Consider the following 19,586-nt stretch of genomic DNA (forward strand, 5'->3'; position numbering starts at 1 on the left):
CTGATTGATTAGTTCTGAGTGCAGCCTGGGCATTGTGCGGTTCAAAGACTCCCTGGTGACACTAAAATGAAGCGAGGTCTGAGAACCAGTGCCTTAGCTCAGGCTTCTCAAACTTCAGAGCTATCCGCATCACCGGTAGGTCTTGTTCAAACACGGCGCTGGGCCTTGCCCCCGGGAGATTCTGACTCCGTCTGGGGTGGGGCCTCATATTGGCATTTCTAACAAGCTCCCAGGTGATGCAGGTCCCTGGCTTTGGAGGTCAATTTGACAGCTGTTTCTCCTACGTGGGAAACTAAGGTGAAGTGACTCGCTCAAGGTCTCTCCATGCCCTGTCTCCTCACTCCCGTCTCAGGCTTTCCCCTCAATTTTTCCAGCTTTCTCTTCTGCGTCGCATTCTTTCCCGTCCACTGCGGAGCCACCAAAGCCATCCTGAGCGGGTTGGGGTAGGTGTGTGTGTGTGGGGGGGGGAGGGAGGGGCCGCAGAGGGGCCGGTTTTCGTTTAGGGGAAGCTGCCCCACCCTGACGGTGCCCACCGGAGATGGGCAGGCTGGCAGCACCGCTGCGGGAGTCGCTGCGCGCGGTCCCCGAATTCTCCACCAGGTGGGTCCCAGACAGAAGTCGGCGTGAGGCGTGCGCGCGCGGCCAGGAGTCCGTGGGGACCCGCAGGGAGAGGGTTGCTGTCTCCACCCGCGCGCTCCCCCTTCCCCAAGCCCCACCCACAGGTGACCTGGCGCCGACAAAGGGTGACACCAATCCGCGGGTGGGGGGAGGAGGGGGGCCGGGTTTGGGCGCCGCGAGGATAAAGGTGCCGCGCGCCTGGCTCCGGCTAGGGTTTCTGCTCGCTGCGCTTCGGCTCCTCGCCACGTGCTGGCTCCGCGGCGCCGCAAGTCTGGGCTACTTCGTCCGAAGGTCAGTGGGGAGGCGGCCGGTGGTCCCCCTGGTGGCCATCCTGGGGAGCGAAGGCCGACGTCGCGAGGGTCCCCTAGCCCGGCTGTCCGGATCGGTGTAACTATGCGCTCCCGGGGGTGAGCGCGGGTCCCCAGTCGTCGCCGCGGAGCTGGGAGGGAGGTCAGCGCTCGGGTTGGGGGGAGCGCCCGGGCTCTGCAGGGGTCTGAAGGGCGCGACACCCTGTCCCTTCCACTTTGGGGAAGGGCGCCCCTTGTCCCCGTCCCCCCCCGATCCCCTCTTCAGGGATTAGGGGCGGGGGCGCGGCTGTTCTCTTATAAAATCGGTTTATCGGTCATCTCCCCGGAGGGTGGGATCCCACCTTTCCACCGGGAACCTGAACCTGGCTGAAACCGGCCCGAGACCGGCGTGGGGCTCTAGTCTCCGAGGCTTCTGGGGTGCCTCTCCCGGGCAGGTGTGCCAGACCTCCTTCGGAGACTCTCAGTTCCCCCTTAGCGCTCGGGATTCTTTCGGATCACCCTTTGGGAAGAGCTGCTAAATTCTTTCCACAGTCTAATTGGGTGGTCCTATCATTGCCCCTTTTCCAAGGATGGAGAAACTTGAGGTTTGGCATGGTAGTGGACACAGGTTCACACAAGCAAGGGAGTGCGCGCCTGACCTTGAGCCCTCCAGGCAGATCCCCCCCGGAAGCCGGGAGGAAGATGCCCCCTGCGCAACCTACAGAGTGTTTCCTCTTTGTCCTCCTAAGTACCTGATCACATATCTTCTGTGGAGGAGAAGGGAGGGCGTGGCGGAAGGAGGGTTTGAAACTCAATGAAACTGGTTTCCTCCCCTCCTCTCTTGGTAATTAGTGTCTTGCGGATTTAGGGCGGGCCACTTCATCCTGTGAAATGGAGTAAGGATCCCAGCTTCAGGGTTCCTGTGAAAGTTAGGTGAGAGTTCAGGAAGGCAGGTGCTTTTCAACTCCCAGCAGTTACGAGGTGCCTGATTTTGCCTTGGGTTTTCACTATTAAGAAAACACGTGTTATTTAATGAACCGGAAGAGTGAAAGCTGAGACTGCCTTGCAAATGTGTTTGATAAGCATGATTGGTCCTTAAAACAGAATAAGATGTGGGAGAACCCAGGGGATGTGAAGGTGAGCCTGGTCAGCAGTGTCCTTTATTTTTATTGATTTCAGACAGGAAAGGAGAGGGATAGAGAGAGAGATAGAAACATCCCTCATGAGAGAGAATAAAATCCATCAGCTTCCTCCTGCAGTCCCCCTACTGGGGATTGAGCCTGAAACCTGGGCATGTGTCCTGACCAGGAACAAACCTTGACCTCCTGGTTCATAGGTCCATGCTCAACCACTGAGCCACGCCAGCAGGCATCAGTGTCCTTTATTTATTTTTTTAAAATATGTTTTATTGATTTTTTTACAGAGAGGAAGGGAGAGGGAGAGTCAGAAACATCGATGAGAGATAAACATCTATCAGCTGCCTCCTGCACACCCCCTGCTGGGGATGTGCCTGCAATCAAGGTACATGCCCTTGACTGGAATCGAACCTGGGACCTTTCACTTCACAGGCCAATGCTCTATCCACTAAGCCAAACCGGTTAGGGCAGCAGTGTCGTTTAGAAGTGGGAGAGGGCGCTGGTGCCCGGAAGTTGTCATCATCCAATGGCTGTCCTTTTGTGAAATCCGTTTCATTGACTGCGGAGCAGGAACCTCACTTTCGGGGACAAGGAATGGAGTTTGGAGCGGCTGACCATTCCTGGAGACCCCTGAGACTGGGAGAAAAGATAAAGTTAGCTGTTGCCAGTGTGACTCAGGTTGCAGGTTCGATTCCTGGTCAGGGCATATACCTAGGTTGTGGGTTCGATCCCTGGTCGGGGCCTGTACAGGAGGCAACCGATTGAAGTTCATCTCTCCTGTCGATGTTTCTCTTTCTCTCTCTAAATTAATCAATTCACATATCCTCAGGTGAAGTAAAAAAAAAAAAAAAGCAGAAGAGTATTTTTGCCTTACAAATGGAAAAATTTGTAGTTATGGCTGGATTGGCCATTTTGTATCAGAGCCAAACCAATCATCAAAGAATAGCTTTTTAGTGCATGCGTGGCAGCAAACACAAGTAAAGGCCAAAGTAGTCAGTGCAGAATAACTTTTTAATTTCATGGTTTATTCTGGAATAAACTGAGTTGAGTTGGCACTTCTGGTGCAGAAGCAGTGCTGGTTAAAACTACTGGTGCCTTAGCACAAATCAAGGCTGTGGCATCCAACTATACCAGTAGACATGGCGTTCTCTATGTGCTTTCAATTAAAAAAAAAATTGCCAGTTTCCCTTAAGAATGCCCTTTGGGAAACATTAAAAGTGATGAATTGCATTAAATCTTGACCCTTGAGGACATATCTTTTTAGTATGCCATGTGGTGAAATGGATGCACTTGTTCCATATGGCCTACAATGGCTGTCTTTTTTATTTTTATTTTTTATTTATTTATTTATTTTAATATATTTTATTGATTTTTTTACAGAGAGGAAGGGAGAGGGATAGAGAGTTAGAAACATCGATGAGAGAGAAACATCGATCAGCTGCCTCCTGCACACCCCCCACTGGGGATGTGCCCGCAACCAAGGTACATGCCCTTGACCGGAATCGAACCTGACAATGGCTGTCTTGAGGTAAAGCATTTATGATTGGGTTGTGAACTGAACTGGCCACTTCAAAACAATTGTTAGATGACGCCACCCAACCTCCACCCGGAAGTGCTCGGAGGAGCTCCCGGGGACCGGCCTCTGGATCCTGGGCTTGGAGCATTGGGTGCTGCTGCTCCACACTGAGTCGCTGCCGCTGCCGAGACCATGGTGTTCTCCTTCAGCAGCAGCAGGTCATTGTCTTGGAATACAGCGTAAAGCAAAAGTCCATGTTGCCCCAATGCTCAAGTGCAGTCACATCTCCTGTTACTTCCAGCATTTGCTGACTGCAAAGGAAGGGCGCACCTGAACTCTGCTCTGCAGCCTCCGGTACTTGTTACTGCTTTTAGCATTCTCCAGGCTTTTAACCTAGTTTAATTGTGCATGGGGGGGGGGGGGGGGTCTATTAAAACTATATACTTATGTCATCTTCCTCTCTTTCTCTTCAAGTAATGTAACACCAACACCATGTGCTATCGTTGGGAGCTTTTAGATGGGAGCACTTTACAGGGGTAGAGGGCAGTATGAAATTCATTGTGATTGGGAGGGGCTGTGGTGGGGAGGGCCTCGGTCCTTTGGCTGAACGATAAATGCTGCTCATGGAATGACCTTTCTCTGGTGTTATTTACAACTTATTTCCACGAGGCGATGACAGAAGCCCTACCTCTTTAGTAAAATTGACTTGTCTCAGAGTGGGAGGTGGGAGGCCAGGGTAGAAACAGGTTTGGACAGAGGGTTTAGGATGGCCCATGAGAACTTGGACGTTCCTCTTTCTCCGTGATGAACTGGAGCTATAACATGGAGCCTTCATAAAAATGGGATAGTGTGAGGACAGAACTAGTGATGGGTGTAAACTTAGCTTTAATCTGGATTGATTAAGTTTAATAGTGTTAAGTGGCACAACCTTGTAAAAGTGATGCTTTTTGTATTTATCTCTTATGGGCCTCTGGCTGGACTTTGGCTTTGGTGGGGATCAAGGCCAGTTTGTTTATAAATTGAATTAATTCTGATGCTTGAGCCCTGCCTGTCCGTTTGAGCCATAGAGGTCAGTATGCTGTCTATTTGGCATCCCACTAACAATTAAGAGTAGGCTACAGGGGAGATTGTCAATATTTTGTGTGGCAAGAAAAGCCACATTTTGTCTTTGCACTGTGGATGCTGAAATCTTCCTGTGTAACATAGCTACATCTAGATAAATGTGAGTGTTCTCTCTTATTAAAATTATTTTCAATGTCTATAAAAATGCATTCTTCTATAGAATATTTATGACCCACATTGACCCTTGTCTGTAAGATACATATTTTAAATAATATTTGGAAAAAAGCAAATAGTTTTTTTTAAATTCCATGTTGTAATTATAATTTTTAAAAGAATTAAGCATTTCACAGCCAGCCAAGTAATTTGTTTATTTACCCTGAAGTAATACTTATTTTGAGTTGTAGCCCCAGAGTTCAGGTTTCTCCATTGTAGACTCAGTAACTTATTATGTAACAGGACTACTCATTCAAACCACCTGCTTTCCAGTGTGATTCTGAATAGAAGATATATTTTTATTGAAGTGTGTAAGAGAACCCCTGCAGAAAGAAACAAAAGAACAAAGCCTGCAGGCCAGGAGGCATACAAATCCACGTTTTAACCACACCCAGAACCGTATGTGCAGCAATCTTACTCTTGTTCTAGCTCAGCAGCAGTGACCTCCAACAGATCTATCTGTAATAGCACCTTGGGATTGTGGCTAAAACCAGAAGACTTCACTGTTTCTATTTATCTCAAGTTGGGGTATGGGTTGAACTGGAAAATTCCCTGAGGCATAAGTTGGCCAAATTTTGAGACAGAGTATGGGAGACTATTCCAGAAATTAATTGTGTGTGTGTTTGTCCAATGATATTCAGCCTGGAGTTCTATGATTGAAAAATTAATAATAAAGAATATTTTTAAACATTTTTATTGATTTGAGAGAGAGAGAGAGAGAGAGAAATGTCGGTTTATTGTTCCAGTTATTTATGCACTCATTGGTTGATTCTTGTATGTGCCCTGACTGGGGATTGAACCTGCAACCTTGTCTATTGGGATGATGTTCTAACCAACTGAGCGACTTGGCCAAGGCTGGACACTTTTTTTTCTCCAATAGAGAACCATATTTTGCTTCAAAGAATGACAGACAAACTATGGTTATTCATATCTGGAGAACTGGAATACATTTTCTAAAACAACAACAACATGTGAGTCTGTGACTTCAAGGAAAAAACTAATAGTATTTGTTGCCAATTAACTTGTATCTACCACCGTGAGCCTGAGACCTTCTCAGTACTTAGGGATAGCCAGTAGGACTTTGATACTATATAGTGAAGTATGTTAACATTTGGAAGCTCTGCATAAATCCCTGAACCAATATTTTCCAAAAGACCAATGCAGGAAATTACAAAACCATGCAGGGGTAACAAATCAATTCAAAGCATTAAATAGACCAGTGAGTTTTAATATAATGGGGTCTGAAAATTTCATCGATATGGCTTCAGTTCTTCATGGCAACTAATCTTTAAGAAACTACCATGTGTTGAGTTTTGGATATTAAAAACTAGTATCTGGAATGGTCTGAAAAGGCTTTTTAAATAACAAACACTTTTCCCACTATTTTGCTGTGTGATTATGTATTTTCTTCATATATTTCAATCAAAACAACAAACAGATCAAGTCCAAAGACAGATCTTAATATGTTATTTGGAATTAAATTAATTAAGATGTTAAACATTTCTCACCCAGCTGGAGTGGCTCAGTGGTTGAGTGTCGACCTATGAACCAGGAGGTCACGGTTCGATTCCTGGTCAGGGCACATGCTCAGGTTGCAGGCTTGATCCCCAGTGTGGGCTGTGTAGCAGGCAGCCAATTGATGATTCTCTCTCATCATTGATGTTTCTATCTCTCCCTCTCCTTTCCTCTCTGAAATCAATAAAACTATATTAAAAAAACACATTTCTCAGTTTTGCTTTCTTATACAGCAAAATATTCTTATATATAAGCCACATAAACAAAAGCTCTTTATAGCCCAAGATTTTTAAGAGTATAAAGGAGTCCTAAGACCAGGAAACTTGAGAACTGCTGCCTTATACATATTAACTTGAACTTGGCAGTAGCAATATAATCTGGACTTAGAAAAGCTATATGCTGTAGGTGGTTAGAAATGCTTTGTTTTGCTTCTGTTTTTAAAGTCCATGCATTGTTAAAGCAACCCCATAAGAGGGACAGTAGTGCCACTTGGTGGTTAATAATTGGGTCCAGGAGGGGTGGTGGCTGCCATGGGTAAATTCGATAGTGCAATAAAGCACTCCACACCTGTGAGCATCAAATGTTAGCTATTAACAGTAGCAAAATAGGATGAATTAACTCAATTATGAATTGTCCACATTATTAAACTAAAAAGCTTTATATTCAATTAGAAATTTGTACCTCCTTCATGCTTTCAAACCCTTACAGAAGGGAAAGAAGAGATGAATAGAGTTGTACCTATTTCGTATCTTCAGGGTTTGCCTTTCCCTGACTGCAGTCTCCTCAACCTTTAAAAACAAACAAAAAACAAACCTTTTAAATTGTCGCCATTTATTTTGTTTTTGGAATTGAGAACTCTCTTTGAGTTTCAACTGTTCTGGTAGATCTAATTTCTTGGCTTCCTCGTGATCCCCTTGAACTTGCTAAAATAGGTGACTTTGAGAATCAAAGTTCTTACCTGGGCTCAGGTGTCAAGACTGGCTGCAAAACGATCTCCCAAAGGTCTCCTGAGGGATGCTTGAAGAGAAGCTTGGGCCTTTTCTGTAACAGGGCACACCCTGGATGCCTCCCTTCCAATCCTGACCCTGAGCATGGAGCCAGAGATGTGTCAGTGAGGGTTCTCTCCTGCTTGTTTGGGAAAGCTAGCTGGGACCAAGGGCCTTGGGAACTTTGTAGGACTCTATCTGATACTGGGGAACTGGCGGGCCAAGCCACTGATCTGACAGAAGTCCCCGCGCTTCCACCCACCTTATTTCTTTCTTTGTCCTAAAGAACTAAACCTTTTATGGCTCATAAAAGGGTGTTAAAGCATATGTTTTCAGAAGATTGGTTCTCCCCCCCCCCCCCCCCTATAATTTGGACTTTAAGGATTACAAGAAAGCTGCTACCTCTGGCATTTTAATTTAGAATTACTGTTATCTACTCAAGACACTGAGTTGAGTGTGGCAGTAGGCTAAATTCAGATCCTAAACTGGAAATGTCTTCAACTGTGGTTACCTTTTCTCCTTTCATGGTGTATAATAAACAATGGTTGAAATCTGGGTTGTCTCTTTTGAGGGGTAGGGCACCAGAATCGGCTCTGAAGGTTCATCTGCAGGTTCTGCTGGAAGCCTTACAACTGAGGGAAGTAGAGGCCACGGGGCTGTGTGCAAAGTGCAATAGGCCTGACACTAGAGGGTGGGAAGTTTGCAAGTTGTGGGGCTCTGATTTACTCTTGTGACATGCTTACCTGGTTGCTGGGGATGGGATGGGGAAAACGGAAGCCCTGCGTGCATTGTCCAGTCTTAATCCATGTGTGATTGGACCATCTTTTTTTTTTCTTTTTTAATATATATATATTTATTGATTTTAGAAAGGAAGGGAGAGGGAAAGAGATAGAAACATCAATGATGAGAGAGAATCATTGACCCCCTTCTTCCTACATGCTCCCTACTGGGGATTGGGCCTGAAACCCAGGCATGTGCCCTGACCGGGAATTGAACTGTGACCTCCTGGTTCATAGGTCAATGCTCAACCACTGAGCCACTCCAGCAGGGCTAATTGGACCATCTTGACCTCTTGAGGCTAGAACTGATTACATGGTCAGTCAGTGCAAAAGTTGAAGAAGAGGAGGAGCCAGACTGAAATAAAATATGCATGGTCTGGGAAGAAAGTAGAAAATGATTTTTCTAAATGGTTTTTTTCTAAAGTGATGGCATTGAAATGGAAATTAGTCACAGCTTACTGAATATTGCTGGGAGCCATTTTACCCTAACCATCTGGCTTTTCTAGTCTGGTTCATTCAAGATAACATCGGAGTGTTACAGAGCACTATGTTATTGTTATTTTTTAAAGTATATTTTTATTGATTTCAGAGAGGAAGGGAGAAGAAGAGAGAGCTAGAAGCATGAATGATGAGAGAATCATTGATTGGCTGCCTCCTGCATGTCCCAGCTTGTGCCTCGACCAAGAATCAAACCTTGACCTCCTGGTTCATAGGTCGACGCTCCACCACTGAGCCGTGCTGTTTAGGCGGCCCTGTGTTATTTCACCTGGGACCTATTTGTCTCTGTGATGGTGCACAGACAGGTTGATAACAGTTGTAAGTGTTAAAGCCTTCTCTAGGATCCCTTGACTTAGTGTTTCTGGTGTGTATGACCCTGTATATAGTAAGGTCCGCGGTGACATGAGAGCCCAGTTGATGCCAGCATTGTACACTTCCAATTCTAAATCTCCGTCCAGCTTTTGTTTGCCTGCACTTTGCATGAGGAGTGGTTTATCCCCTTTTCACAGGGCTCTGCTCCCAGTGGGCTCTTGACTGGCACACTCAGCAGTCTCTTTAGTTCAATTCATGAATCCAAAACACGGCTTTGCTAGTGAGCTGACAATCTTTTTAAAAAAATTCTTTGTTTTTGAAAGTGTTATATATGCCTCCTTTCCCCCCCGCATCGACCTCTCCCTGCCCGCTCCCTAGTGAGCTGACAATCTTAATGTTAATTCTGGTTAAGGAGTTTGTATTATGAGGGTTTGGGACATATAGGTTCCATAATGAACTCTGCTCCTTTTTTCTTGCAGGGTATTTGAGAAAATGCCGGTCCTTAGGATGCTGCAGAGAGTTGTGGGCCAGATGCTGCAGAGCCCCGCCTGTGGCTATAGAGCAACTGCCCTCTCCGGCCGGGTCCTGGGCACCTCCCCTTGGCAAATTCCAGCAGATGCCAACTTCCACTCTGCTTCTCTATCTGAAACAGACCGGCCACGGGTCCTAATTACAGGTTGAGTTTGTGGCTTGATTATTTTATCTTCTGTGCAGCTTCTGCGTGGTTGTGTATTTGTTTTTGGAATGTTTGACGTGCTATCAGCTAACATTTATTAATCACAGACTACCTCTTCCGCTTTTGACTTCCTCCAGACTATTGCAAATCTCTAATCTTTATTTCATCACTGTTGCCAGCTCTTGTTTTCCCTGCCATAATTTTTGTTGTTAATCCTCACCCAAGGATGTTCTTACCCATTGATTTTCAAAGAGAATGGAAGGGAAGAAGGGATAGGGGAGAAGAGAGAGAGGGAGAGAGAGAGAGAAACATCCATGTGAGAGAGGCACATCGATTGGTTGCCTCTTGCACATGCCCTAACTGGGGCCAGGGATTGAACCTGCAACCCAGGTATGTGCCCTTGACCTGGAATCAAACCCTTCAGTGCATGGGCTGACACTCTAACCATTGAGCTTCACCAGTCAGGGCTCCCTGCTATAATTTTTAATTATCTGAGGGAGGAACTAGGTAGCTGGGGGCCCAAAAGCTGTTGTGGATCTCAGTTCTACTGCCTTATTAGGTGTCTTGGGAGCAAAGGCTCATGGTAGTGTGCAGGATGACAGCATGGATTCTGAAATCAGGAGCATCTTTTCTTGTCGAAATTCCTCAATCTAAACTCGGTGTCATTCATCCCAAGCGGTTACTACATGTTTGTGTGTTGGAGACAGAGAGGGTGAGTTAGGGCCTTCCTGGAGGAGCTCACTCCCATCATCTCATGTTACCATCCATCTCATTGTCACCAGACTTGCTCCCTGATCCTCCTTATCCCTTGTACACCCAGTGCCTGATTTTGTACTTGCCTCACTGCAGACTTCACTCCCACATACTTCCAGCCCATCCAAGCCCAGCTCTGATTTAATTTACATGTTTTATTTCCTTCTTGCCAGGTTTTCTTCCCTTGGCTTTTAGTCATGACTCTTCTCCTGCTGTGAATGGGTTTCAAGTGTTGTGGGTTCCCCTCTGCACTTTCCTCTTTGATTCTCTCAGCTTGTTGTCTGCTGTTTTACTCCCTCCTACGTTCACTAATGAAGCATCTTCCAGGGCCCATGTGAGCATCAGTGGGCCTGGTTTCAGTCCCATGTTAACCTGTGCTTACAAGAAATCCCACTTTCTGTATCTTCCTGCCTCATTCATTTCTCCCAAATGAAATTTATGGTATGTTCCTTCAAATGTGCTCCCAGCCCCACCAACTCTCCCATTTCTATCAGTGACATTTTTAATGCCATTTTATTGATTTTAATACCTTTTTGTTGATTCAGTTATCTGCCCCTTTTTTCAGATAACTTCTTGGTTTGTCCCCCTCTTTCTCCTTTCACATCCCACTCCAGTTATGATGGAGGATGGGGTCCTGGGAAATCCCACCAGAGGCTGAGACAAACTATATATTTGTCTGAGTCGTTAGGCACTTGTAGTAGACAAGCTTCAGAGCGACCGAATAACGAAGGCAAAGCTGGGAACAAACTTCTGGCCCCAGGAGCTAGGAGGTTGTCTGGCTTTCTTGTGATTTTTCTCTTCTTACACCCGTTCTTCCCTCCAGCGACTTTGTGCTGGAGAGAGGTTTGTCTCTGGAACTAATCTTAGCTGTATCAATTTCTGTCTTCACTTGGAGGAGGTAATTCAATTCTATCAGGCCAACCTGGGACTTTATCTAATTAGATAAGATTATAACTATAGCCTTATTCCATTATTCCATTCTGGGAATAATTGCTTTGGTTAGATTTGGATTAAAGTTTTACTTTTCCCCCCCTTTTCTCTAGGGGGTCTTGGCCAGCTTGGAGTGGGGCTTGCTAGCTTGTTAAGGTAAGAGCCCTAAAAGCTGAAATTTGAAATCTGAGTTCTTCAGTATAGGACATTTGTCTTTGGTAGCATTTAACCATTTAATCTTTCCCCTCCCTTCCTATTTTTAAGATGCCATATCTAAAGTGGCTGTTTAGAATATATTTCCTTTGGCCTCTTAATATCATAGACCCTGTGGCAGGTCTTTGGCTCGACATCTCCCACACTGGTCCTTTGCACCCTCTCTTTTCTCACTTAGACAGAGTAAGACACCTAACTCCAAATGAATCACTTGATTTTTAGATGTTTAGGGGCAGAGGGAAGTATGACAAGGAATAGTGTGGGATTTAGAGGGAGTGGGATGAAAAAATAAGAGCAAGAAGAGAAGAATGGGGAGGGTTGAGGTAAAAACTTATGGGTACAGGGAAGAAATTGATGGCAAATATAGGGATGCTAAGTAGGAAGAGAAGATGGGGCTGTGAAAAGGGAGAGGGAGGCCTGAGTGTGGTCAGAACTGAGGGTGTGTGTGTTTGGGAAGAAGAGGGAGAAAAGGCATGGGGAAAAAAAGGGGGATTCAGAGGCTGACCGCAAGTTACAGTTCTTATTTGAAAGACTGTTTCCATAGAACCAATTATATCCTAGCTGTACCAACTCATGTGTATTGATTTTCCCTTTAGGAAACAATTTGGGAAGGACAATGTGATTTTGTCTGACATAAGAAAACCCTCCGACCAGGTGTTCCATAGTGGTGAGAGATCATTGCTTTTGTTTTTATCTTTACTTTCCAAAGTGCACTTAGAGAAGCAGCTCATGGAATCTGTGTGCCACAGCTCTTAACCAGGCATGTGCATTAAAGAAGGAGAAGTATTGAGGCACAGATGTGTCCTTGGTAGTTCTGTAAAATGTCTATAGTCATGCTGCTGCTCATTCAAGTGTGACAAGAATATGAGAGTGCTGAATGTAAAGTAAAGTTTTTGAATAACATCTTTGGCTATCATGTGGAATAGTATCTTTGGAATAAAAACATTGATTACTGTCTTTTTAATATATATGTTTATTGATTTTAGAGAGGAAGGGAGAGGGAGAAAGAGAAATATCAATGATGAGAGAGAATCATTGATCAGCTGCCTCCTGCACGCCCTCTACTGGGGATGGAGTGCGCAACCCGGGCATGTGCCCTGACGGGGAATCTAAATGCAACCTCCTGGTTCATAGGTCGATGTTCAACCACTGAGCCACACCGGCTGGGCAATTCCTGTCTTTATGAGTTTTTAGTTAACTTATTGGCTCAGAGAGCTAGCAAACAAAACTCAAATCTTATAATAAGGAACTTTAAAAATTTGGAGAAATTAATCCTCATATTTCAACATAGACTTGCTCTTAAACTACTGTGTACACACACACACACAAATCTCAAACTCCTCTAACTCCACTAAATCAGAAATGTTTTTATAATGTCTTCTAGTTCTTTCTGGTTCAATACCATCCTTTTGCTGTTTATGGTGGGGAAGAACGGTAATTTGCTATAATGGGAAAATTGGCATTGAATAAAATCAGCTTTACCTCCAAATTAACCGGGTACTATAAATTCATGATTTGTGGTTCTTCTATACTAGTGGTTTTCAACCTTTTACATCTCATTGTACACATTAACTAATTACTAAAATTCTGTGACACTCCAAAATATATATTTTTGCCTATCTGACAAAAAGAATAGGTATAATTTTGGTTCATTCATACCAGATGGCTATTGTTGTGTTGGCTGTTGCACTTTTTAAAAAATATATTTTTATTGATTTCAGAGAGAGGAAGGGAGAGGGGAGAGAGAGAGATAGAAACATCAATAATGAGAGAATCACTGATTGGCTGCCTCCTGCACGGCCCCAACTGGGGATCAAGCTGGTAACCCTGGCATGTGCCCTTGACTGGAATTAAACCTGGGACCCTTCAGTCTGCAGGCTGATGCTCTATCCATTGAGCCAAACTGAATAGGGCCATTTTTTTATTTGACAATCTAAGGGAAAAGAGATCAGTGCCCCAGACTAAATAGTCAGGTATTGCATGTTTTAAAATTTCTTGTGGCATATTGGTTGAAAATCACTGTTCTGTACCACGGTATTTTGTTTTGGTTTTTAAACCCATTTCTCTCTTCCTTTAAAAATATGTAACTTTTAAGCAGAGTGAAATCCCTCTGCATGTAGGGTTGATGTTAACAATGCTGACTGGAGCCAATTGCCTGGTTGTGACCATATTTCTCCGACTTACTCTGTTTGATTCTGGCAAGTTCTTAACCTCTCTGTGCCTCCGTTTCCTCATCAGTAAAATGTATCTACCTCAAAGGCCGTGTGAGAGCTACATATGCAGAAAGCCCTTAGAGCAGTGCCTGCAAGTCTAAGTCCTTAGAAGCATCAGCTGTTGTCAGCTGTGAGGCGGTTGTAGTTGATGATTCTTCCATAAGTAAAATGCCCAATAGGGCCAAAGTGGTTCAGTTACCAAGTTGGTATTAATGGAATTCACAAGTCAAGGGGTGGTGAGGACCATTTAGCTTTTCTTTTCTTTTTTTTAAATATATTTTATTGATTTTTTACAGAGAGGAAGAGAGAGGGATAGAGAGTTAGAAACATTGATGAGAGAGAAACATCAATCAGCTGCCTCTTGCACACCCCCTACTGGGGATGTGCCCGCAACCAAGGTACATGCCCTTGACCGGAATCGAACCCGGGACCCTTGAGTTCGCAGGCCAACACTCTATCCACTGAGCCAAACCGGTTTCGGCGGACCATTTAGCTTTTCAAACCCCAAACTTCTCACTTCTGTGGCTTCACCATGTTCCTTGTAGGCCCATTTATTTATTCCGACATTCTGGATTACAAGAATCTTCGAGAGATAGTGGTAAATCACCGCATCACCTGGTTGATTCACTATAGCGCTTTGCTCAGTGCGGTCGGAGAAGCAAACGTATCCTTGGCAAAAGCAGTAAATATCACTGGTAAGTCTGTGGATCTTGCCCAGTATGACCTGTTTGTCGATTTTCCCAGTTCTTCAGCAAGGGGTTGTTCAGTTGTGATACTGTCTGTTGGTTTCAGGATTGCATAATGTTCTGGACGTTGCCTTGGAACACAATTTGCGATTGTTTGTGCCCAGCACGATCGGAGCTTTCGGACCTACTTCTCCCCGGAACCCAACCCCTGATCTCTGCATTCAGAGACCCAGGACGATCTACGGGGTCTCCAAGGTCCACGCCGAGCTCATGGGAGAAGTACGCATGGCTTGGCAAGATGACTCAGTGTTTTCTTTTTTGTTCTTTTGCTTCAGACACCTGCTGGTTTATCCTTGGAGGGACTTCCCCTCCCCCCATTCTTGCCCCCAGAAATGCTCATAAACTGATTATGTTTGCAAAACGTCATGTACAGATAGCTCCAGAACTCCTCAGCCCTCAGCCATATGGTACCACTCAACACTTCCTAGAGGCCGCTCAAATGGCATTTGCTGCCCTTTTATTTGTTCCGTTCTTCTCCCATTATTGGTAGTTAATGTTGGTAAGTTTAAATAATTTTTTAATCCTCACCTGAGGATATGTTTTTTATTTTATTTTATTTATTCATTTTTAGAGAGAGAGAGAGAGAGAGAGACAGGTAGAGAGAAACAATGATTGGTTGCCTCCTGCAGGGGCCCAACTGGGGATTTTTAAAAAAATACTTTTTTATTGATTTCAGAGAGGAAGGGAGAAAGAGAGAAAGATAGAAACATCAATGATGAGAGAGAATCATTGATTGGCTGCCTCATGCACAAACCTCAGTGATTGAGCCTGCAACCTGGGCATGTGCCCTGGCCAGGAATCGAATCGTGACCTCCTGGTTCATAGGTTGATGCTCAGCCACTGAGCCATGCTGGCTGGGCCTAACTGGGTATGGAAACCACAACCTAGGTATGTGCCCTGATCAGCAATCAAACCCACAACCTTTGGATATATGGGATGATGCTCCAATCAACTGAGCAAACTGCCAGGGCTGGTTTTATTCTTTTGTACTCTTTGTCTTTATAACTCTCTAGCAAATTTTAGTTGGTGTCTGATTTTTCAGCTGATGTCACAGTCGTCGCTCTCCAGTCACCCACTGTCCTCCCCTGTATTCTTTCCAGTGCTGCCGTGCAGGGAACTGTTTATGGAGAATTGTGCAGGGCAATGAGCAGGGACTCCCCCTCTCTGCCCCCGCCCCACACCCAGAGAAAGGGTGGAAATCCCTACTGTGGGCTGAGTTACTATTTACAATGTTGATGTAACCCCAGAATGATGATTTTTTGAAGATAAAAGTTGAAGTTACTTATTAAAGAAAAATGAGAGTCTGTTAGAAATTCTAGAGTCTTCCTTCAGGAGAATTTTAATATAACTGCATGGGATGATATTTCAGAAAAAGGCTGTTATTTCTTTGTATTGCTCTATCTGATTTAAAAGGTTCTTTTTAAACTAAGTTTTCTTTCTTTTGTAGTATTATTATTACCGGTATGGGTTAGATTTCCGATGCCTGAGATATCCCGGCATCATTTCGGCTGACTCCCAACCTGGAGGAGGAACAACCGGTAAGTGTTGCTTCCTATTCTTTCTTATTAAGAAGAAAAAAAGGTGGGTTTTTTTAAAAAATTAATATTTAGAGAGAGAGAGAAAGGAAGAGAGTGAGAGAGGAACATCAGTGTGGGAGAGAAACATAGATCGGCTGCCTCCTGCATGCCTACTACTGGAGACTGAGCCTGCAACCCAGGCATGTGCCCTGATGGGGAATCAGAGAGCTTTTGGTGCATGCGATGACACTCATCCAACTGAGCCACACAGGCCAGAGCTTCTATTTCTTTTGTTTGTAAGATAGGGCATAGTGTGATGGATCTGCTGTCTCTTTAGATGTATGCTGACTGGAGTTTCTGCATCCTCTCCAGGAAGTGCATCTGAGAAGCTCATGGAATACTATTGACTTACACTTGCTAAGGGCAGCTTATGCCGGTGTTGGAAACCCAGCTCAGGATGGGCCACTGGGTGCACAGTGCTGGAATCAAACGGTTAATATTCAAGAACAAATTTGTTACCCACAGTGTAGGAAGACATATTTAAAAAGAACATAAGCATCACCATTATTATTATTAATTTGGATTCAAGCACGCATTATATTTCCTAACTCCTACATTAGAAATCTTTCGCATATGAAGGGTCCTGAGATACACTATAAAAGATACTTGAAAAATCTGAGGGATTTTAAAAGAGGCTTTGGTTTTGGTTACCTTTAAATAGCTTTTGCCTAGTCCTGGCTGGATAGCTCAGTTGGTTGGAGGTTCAATCTCCAGTCAGAGCACATTCCAATGAATGCATGGCTAGGTGGAACAACAAGTCAATATTAACATTATTAATTAATTAAAACACTTTGGCCTTAGTGTGGTGCTTCTCCAAGTATGGGAACCCCTGTGTATCCCTGAGACCCTTTCAAAGGGCCCAAGAGGTCAAAACTATTGTCATATCAATAGTAAGCTGTTATTTGCCCTTTTCACTCTCCTTTCCAAGCGCACTGTGGCGTTTTCCAGAGGCTGCGTGATGTGCGATAGCACAGCAGACTGAATGCAGAAGCAGATAGGGGACAGTGGTCTTCTCTTAACCAGACAATAAAGAGATTTTTCAAAGCATAAAACATGCCATTCTTCTCACTAAATTTTCTTTTGTTTGGAAAATACGTCCTTTTTCATATAAAATATCATACATATGAATTTATAATGGTCTGTTATTGTCATTTTAAAATGTAATATTTAAACATTTTTCTCAGTTAATTCCTGATACAGTAAATCTATACTAATAAAAGGGTAATATGCTAATTAGACCAGGAGACCTTCTGGATGTCCTTTGGACAAAGCCATAGTGGCGGGGCCAAGGCAGAGGCAGTTAAGGGCAATCAGGCTGGCATGGGCAGGCTGTTGGGGGTGATAAGGCCGTTGAGGGGGCAGTTGAGGGCAAGCAGGCCAGCAGGGGGGGCAGTTGGGGGCGAGCAGGCCAGCAGGCAGAGTGGTTAGGGGTGACCAGGCAGGCAGGCAGTTGAGTGGTTAGGAGCCAGTGATCCCAGATTGCAAGAAGGATGTCCGACTTCCGGTTTAGTGATCGGGCCTAAACTGTCAGTTGGACATCCCCCAAGGGGACCTAGATTGGAGAGGGTGCAGGCCGGGCTAAGGGATACCCCCCCCCCCACCCACATGCACAAATTTTGTGTACAGGGCAACTAGTATTAATATAATTCACATGAAAAATACCTCATTGGAGGTCCTCAGTGGTTTTTTTAAAGAGCATAGAGAGGGCCCTGCAGGCATGGCTCAGTGGCTGAGCGTCAACCTATGAACCAGGAGGTCATGGTTCAATTCCCAGTCAAGGCACATGCCTGGGTTGTGGGCTCGATCCCTAGTGTTGGGTGTGCAGGAAGCAGCTGACCAGTGATTCTCTCTCATCATTGATGTTTCTATTCCTCTCTCCCTCTCCCTTCCTCTCTGAAATCAATAAAAATACATTTTTTTAAAAAAAGGGCATAGAGGGGTTCGGAGACTAAGATGTTTGGAAACCACTGCCTTAATCCAAGAGGCTCACTCATGATTTTGTTCTAAGAAGACCCACTGACAGGATTTTCTTTCAGACTATGCAGTCCAGATTTTCCACGATGCTGTAAAGAATGGCAAGTTTGAATGCTACCTGAAACCCAGCACGAGGCTCCCAATGATGTACATTGATGACTGCCTCAGGGCCACTCTGGAAGTCATGGAGGCCCCGGCAGAGTCCCTCTCTATTCGGACTTACAACATCAATGCCATGAGCTTCTGCCCCGAAGAGCTGGCCCAGGAGGTTCTTAAGCACATGCCGGAATTCCAGATCACGTACAACGTGGATTCTGTTCGACAGGCCATAGGTTGGTACATCATTGCAAACCCCTCAAACCAAGGTTAAGCTTCACTCTGCACTGAGTCCCTTGAGGACATAATCCTCGGAGGATAAGTAGAGCATGAAGCCTTCCCGAGGGTCCCGGCACCTTCTGGAGAAGGAGCTGTTGAGCCAAAGCCCACAGAGGCTGCCATTTTGGGAGATGATATCTAAAGTGGGTGGAATAGTTTCATTCCAAATAAACAGCTTGTCAGCATTTCACCATTTTACAGTTTCAACATAAAACAAGCAGACATAGCAGGAAAGGAGCCCTCGGTTTTCAAATGCCATGACCGTGCCACTCTGTGGCCCTGAGCACCTTTGCCTATAAGATTCCTACCTTATGAGTTTGCGTGAGATTTTAATAGTGTGTGGCAATTCACAGTGCCTGACAGTAGACGTGTCATACAGACTTCTAATCTAAGAGAGCGACTGTGTATGCGCATAACAGCTGCTCTGGTCTGCTCAAAGGGGAATTTCAAAGAGGGAATTTCTCTTATGGTATCTTGTATGAGAGACCATTATATAAAGTGTCCTAGACCTTTTTGCAATTCTAGAGCCTGAAAAACTCAAGCTACTCTTCTGTACCTTTTCCTAGCGGATAGTTGGCCGATGAACTTCGATGACAGCAATGCTCGTAAGGACTGGGGATGGAAACATGATTTTGACCTTCCAGAGCTGGTGACGACAATGTTGAGCTTCCACGGTCCCCGTAGTAGAGTTGCCCAAGCTAACTGAAGGACTCAGAAGGAAGAGCTCGTGTATCCTGGACAGCTCTCCAGGGAAGACCGTAATGACCCCAAAGTCATAGACACCAAAGACCTAGAGCATCTAGAGTCGAGGCCTAATTAAACTAAATTTTAGCAGTTCATATTGAATTGCTGGATGGAGAATTGAGTTGGCTTTCGCATTTTCAAAATGCTGTTCTGGTGGTAGAACTTCTAAATCTTTGCTGTGTGCCTAACTTGTCCAAACACCCATATTACAGAATGAAGACTTAAGTCATAATAATTTCCATGTCCTTAAATAAGATGAAATGACTATTTCTGGGAAGGTGGAAGTTATATGACACTTTGTGTTTAATTAAATTCAATTTAAATATCACTTCTAAGTCTCTATTCTCTTGACTGGAGACCAAAGATGTTATTTTAAAGACTATATATATCAAAGATGATCTCCTATTTAAAAGTACTCTTTATATCCTATCAGAATATAAAACATCTTTGATATGTTTATTAA

The 19,586-nt window shown here is 44.6% G+C and overlaps 1 protein-coding gene across 1 annotated transcript; it reads left to right on the forward strand.

The window, feature by feature from the left end:
* Positions 1-867: 867 nt before the first annotated feature.
* On the forward strand, positions 868-19,218 carry LOC103294462 (L-threonine 3-dehydrogenase, mitochondrial). Its single transcript, XM_008150851.3, has 9 exons — positions 868-909; positions 9,402-9,598; positions 11,395-11,437; positions 12,091-12,161; positions 14,253-14,402; positions 14,500-14,672; positions 15,901-15,991; positions 18,067-18,336; positions 18,946-19,218. Exons 2-9 carry the CDS (start codon positions 9,415-9,417, stop codon positions 19,083-19,085), a joined length of 1,122 nt encoding a protein of 373 aa, XP_008149073.2. The 5' UTR covers positions 868-909; positions 9,402-9,414; the 3' UTR covers positions 19,086-19,218.
* The last annotated feature ends 368 nt before the right edge of the window (positions 19,219-19,586 follow it).

Source organism: Eptesicus fuscus, chromosome 6 (genome assembly GCF_027574615.1).
Source record: "Eptesicus fuscus isolate TK198812 chromosome 6, DD_ASM_mEF_20220401, whole genome shotgun sequence".
Taxonomy (NCBI): Eukaryota; Metazoa; Chordata; class Mammalia; order Chiroptera; family Vespertilionidae; genus Eptesicus; species Eptesicus fuscus.